Source organism: Thecamonas trahens, assembly GCF_000142905.1.
Source record: "Thecamonas trahens ATCC 50062 unplaced genomic scaffold supercont1.64, whole genome shotgun sequence".
NCBI classification, from domain to species: Eukaryota; order Apusomonadida; family Apusomonadidae; genus Thecamonas; species Thecamonas trahens.
In genome coordinates, this window is record NW_013657616.1 from 53445 (window position 1) to 57962 (window position 4518).

Here is a 4518-nt window from a genome sequence, read left to right on the forward strand (position 1 = left end):
AACATAGTAAACCAACAGAAGACAATTTCATACCATACACAGGCTCACCGGCAGTTCTCCCTCCCCCGCCCCTCTTCGTGGGTACTAGGACGGCTTCAAACACCCACGATGTGGACGTTCTACTCTTTGAGGCATGGCTTTCTATCTTGCAGGTTGGCGGGGGCGCGTGGGGCGTGACCCACGCGCAGCAGAGTGGGAAGGCGTGATCAGCTTGGAGCAGAACGCGAGGGCGTGATCAGCTCGCAGCAGAGCGCGAGGGCGTGATCAGCTCGCAGCAGAGCGCGAGGGGCGTGATCAGCTCGCAGCAGAGCGCGAGGGCGTGATCAGCTCGCAGCAGAGCGCGAGGGCGTGATCAGCTCGCAGCAGAGCGCGAGGGCGTGATCAGCTCGCAGCAGAGCGCGAGGGTGTGATCAGCTCGCAGCAGAGCGCGAGGGCGTGATCAGCTCGCAGCAGAGCGCGAGGGCGTGATCAGCTCGCAGAGCGCGAGGGCGTGATCAGCTCGCAGCAGAGCGCGAGGGTGTGATCAGCTCGCAGCAGAGCGCGAGGGCGTGATCAGCTCGCAGCAGAGCGCGAGGGCGTGATCAGCTCGCAGCAGAGCGCGAGGGTGTGATCAGCTCGCAGCAGAGCGCGAGGGCGTGATCAGCTCGCAGCAGAGCGCGAGGGCGTGATCAGCTCGCAGCAGAGCGCGAGGGTGTGATCAGCTCGCAGCAGAGCGCGAGGGCGTGATCAGCTCGCAGAGCGCGAGGGCGTGATCAGCTCGCAGCAGAGCGCGAGGCGCGAGGCGCGAGGGTGTAGAGGCTGGGAGAGCGACGCGACAATAAGACGTCAGAGGGTGGGGTCAACGAGGTCGGGCTGGACAAAGGTGGCGGTGACGGACGGATCCGGGTAAACGTACTTGCGGTAGTGGAGGGTGACGGCGGCGCGGGCATCGGTCTGCCCGCCACCGGAGAAGAAGACGTTCATCTTGTTGGAGGCGCCAAAGCGGCCCTGGATGACGCCGATGCCGCCGTTGGCCGCCGAGACTACCTTGAGCCCGGTGTACACGCCCGGGTCCGTGCCCTTGGGAAGAGGCCCTTGCAGATGGCCTCGCGCTCGTTCTTGAGCCGGGTGATGTGCCCGACCTTGGCCTTGACACGGAAGATCTTGAGTGCCCACGGTGTGTCGCTGTCAAACGGAGCCACCAGCGAGCCCGAGAAGGCCAGCCGGCACACGTTTCCGTCGACGTCGCTGTCGAGCCGCGAACCGATTATCATGGCGTCAGGCGCGCAGAGGACGGGTGACTCGAGCTCAAGCACCGCGTACGTCGTCGAGCCTGTCGGGTATGCCTCGGGACCCTCGAGCTCGCTCACGTCTAGGTACTCGTCGTCGTAGGAGAAGACGTGCGCGGGATGCGGCGCCGAATCGGCGGCCGACGCAGCATCCGATGAGCTGGCGGCCGACGATGAGCTGGCGGTCGAAGCGAGGCCGTGCGGGTCCTCGCCCGGGCCGACGGAGCGGAAGAACTGGAGCGTGGCCATGACAGTCTCGTGGCCGACGGTGAGGTGGAACTTAGCGCGCGACTTGATCTCGCCGCGAAAGTAGGGGATGCGCGAGACGCGGACGACGGCGGCCGAGACGGCGCGGATGGTGCCTGGGGCGCAGGCGAGGCCGCGCTCGAGGAGCTTGGCGTTGAGCTGGGCCACGCAGATGCCGAGGCGGTCGCCCTGGACGGCTCGCTCGACCGGTGCCTTGAACATCTGCATCGACTTGACCTTCTTGGACAGGCCGAGCGCCGGGAACTCGATGGTCTGCCCCACGGCAACCGAGCCGCGCTGGATGGTCCCGGTCACAACAGTGCCCTGGCCCTTGACCTGGAAGCAGTGGTCGATGGCAAAGAGGAACGCGTCCTCGGCTTCGTTGCGGGTCGGGAGGCGGACGGCGGCAGTGAGGGCGTCGACGAGGTCGCTGAGGCCATCACCACTCGATGCCGAGACCGGGAGGATGTCTGAATTTGCAAAGGCTGTCGGCTTGAGCGTCGCCGCCACCCGCTTGGTCATCTTGGCCACCTTGCTCGCCCGCTTCTCTTCGGGAAAGAGATCGATCTTGTTGAGGGCGACCATGAGTGTGTCTGCTGTCAGCTCGCCGATGACCAGACACTCTGCGGTCTGCGTCTGGAAGCCTGCCTTGGCGTCGACCACCAGGACCATGATGTCGATGATGGAGGCGCCGCCGATGATGGTCTTGATCAGCGAGGCGTGTCCAGGGCAGTCAACGAGGGTAAACTGAATCTCATCGTACTTGTCGCCGACCGTCAACAAGCCCGACTCGTCCTCTTTTCCGGGATGATCACCGGTATCATTGCCGGATGTAGTACCGGAACAGATGTCAGGAGTACCATCATCATGCCCATCGAGTCGGAGGCCAGCGAGGGCTGGCGGGAGAGGTACACGAAGGGCAGAGAAGCCGAGGTCGAGGGTGATGCCTCTGACTTGGGATTGAGGGTGTTTGTCAAAGGCAGCCGTTGAAGCGAGTGTGGAGAGTGCCTTGGCTAGTGACGTCTTGCCCGAGTCGACGTGTCCGAGAAGGCCCACGTTGACGTTGAGCACACGACTCGCCGTCTTCGATGACGCCGCCATGGGTCGCAGCGAGTTGAGTGATGGTGTCATAGCAGGCTGAGGTGATGCTGGCGAGAGAACGATTAATTGAACGATTGATTGAACGATTATGTGGACGATTATGTGGACGATTAATTGAGCGATTGATTGAACGATTATGTGGACGATTAATTGAACGATTGATTGAACGATTATGTGGACGATTAATTGAACGATTGATTGAACGATTATGTGGACGTTTATTTGGACGATTGATTGAACGATTATGTGGACGTTTAATTGAACGATTGATTGAACGATTATGTGGACGTTTATTTGGACGATTGATTGAACGATTATGTGGACGTTTAATTGAACGATTGATTGAACGATTATGTGGACGTTTAATTGAACGATTGATTGAACGATTATGTGGACGTTTATTTGGACGATTGATTGAACGATTATGTGGACGTTTATTTGGACGATTGATTGAACGATTATGTGGACGATTAATTGAACGATTGATTGAACGATTATCGGGTTAGATCAACGACAACGCACAGCGGTACACACATGACTTGCCTCTCATCGGCGGGACTGGTCCTGTTTACGACGATGGAGACGATGAGGTGGCAGCGGTGGGGCCGACAGAGGCCGAGGTGTCGACGAGGTATTTGACGACGTTGGCCTGCTCGAGCACGTCTTGGACCTTTGCGCGCGACTTGGGGTTGAGCATAGCGTACATGGCGCGGAGATCGTGGAGCGAGGCGGCCTGGTGCTCGATGGGCGGCTGGTGGGCGACGGCGCCTCCGGGAAGCTTGACTTCGAACGAATCTGCGCCCTGGGCGAGGGCGCGGGCGTTGGCATCGAGGTAGGGCATGTAGAAGCGGCCGATGTTCTTGAGGAGCGAGAGGACAACCGGCGAGTAGGCCTCCGAGGTCTCGAGCCACTGGCCCTCGATGCCCGACGGCTCGTCGAGGGCAAAGGTCCACGCGTAGAGTCGCGGCGTGTTCTCGCGGAGCCACTTGGACGAGTCGTAGTCGAGGACAAGCTGTGAGAGCTGCCCAAAGACGGCAAAGTCAGCTAGCGAGGGGCGCGAGCCAAAGAGGAACCGCTGCCCGTCCTCAATGTGCTGCTCGAGAGCCAGGAGGTCACGCTGGAGGCACGAGACAATGCCTGTCCCATCACCCACGCCCATCAGTGCCACTCGCAGCCTCTGGCGGGTGAGGAACTTGGTGGCTACCGAGCGGACCTCCTCGCGCGACGCCGGTGTGATCATGTCTGCCACCACGTGTCGGGCGCTCCACTGCGAGAAGAGATGTGCGTGAGTATCTGGGGAGAAGAGAGGGCAAAGGGCAAAGGGCAAGGGGCAAGGGAGCGGGAAAGGGAAAGGATGGGGGAAGAGAGAAGGATGAGGGAAGGAGGGCGTACCATGACGGCGTCGTCGTCCTGCAGCAGCCATCGCCAGGCAAATGCGCCCTTCATGTGCCACTCATCCGTGTAGTCCTCGAGGAGATGGACGAGAAAGGCCAGAGCAGGATCTCTTGGAATGGAGCTCCTTGCCAGGGTAGCCATTCTCCTCTCCAGATCCAGAGCAATAGAAGTCGATCCTTGAATGAGACCACCATCATCGCCTACTTTGAGCAGAGGCATCCGCTGCGACTCGACAGCACGAACTGCCGTCGTATCGCCACCTTCTTCCAGCCACTGCCACAATCGTTGCCAAACAAAGGGAACACGTCGATAGCGAAGCAATGCACGAGTCTTGAGCGAGTACGGCGAGCCATTCGATCCATAGAGTGTGACACGCGCCACGGCGCCAGCAGCACGGAAGGCCATGACGGTGGAAGGGGGGGTGTGTGTGGGGGGTAGGGGGGGGGGGGGGGAGGGAAGGGGGAAGGAAGGAGACGACGACGAGGAGGAGGAGAAAACCTAGCTCGTT

General features: G+C 60.6%; 2 protein-coding genes across 2 annotated transcripts; both read right to left on the reverse strand.

Moving 5' to 3' along the window:
• Nucleotides 1–733: 733 nt before the first annotated feature.
• On the reverse strand, nucleotides 734–2645 carry AMSG_10765 (selenocysteine-specific elongation factor; the record flags this gene model as incomplete). Its single annotated transcript, XM_013897757.1, has 2 exons — nucleotides 734–1059; nucleotides 1122–2645. The coding sequence occupies 2 exons, from the start codon at nucleotides 2643–2645 to the stop codon at nucleotides 826–828; spliced, it is 1758 nt and encodes a 585-aa protein (XP_013753211.1). The 3' UTR covers nucleotides 734–825.
• A 520-nt stretch (nucleotides 2646–3165) lies between these two features.
• On the reverse strand, nucleotides 3166–4282 carry AMSG_10766 (glutathione S-transferase GST). Its single transcript, XM_013897758.1, has 2 exons — nucleotides 4008–4282; nucleotides 3166–3882 (listed from the first exon to the last, which is right to left on the reverse strand). Exons 1-2 carry the CDS (start codon nucleotides 4227–4229, stop codon nucleotides 3184–3186), a joined length of 921 nt encoding a protein of 306 aa, XP_013753212.1. The 5' UTR covers nucleotides 4230–4282; the 3' UTR covers nucleotides 3166–3183.
• Nucleotides 4283–4518: the final 236 nt, after the last annotated feature.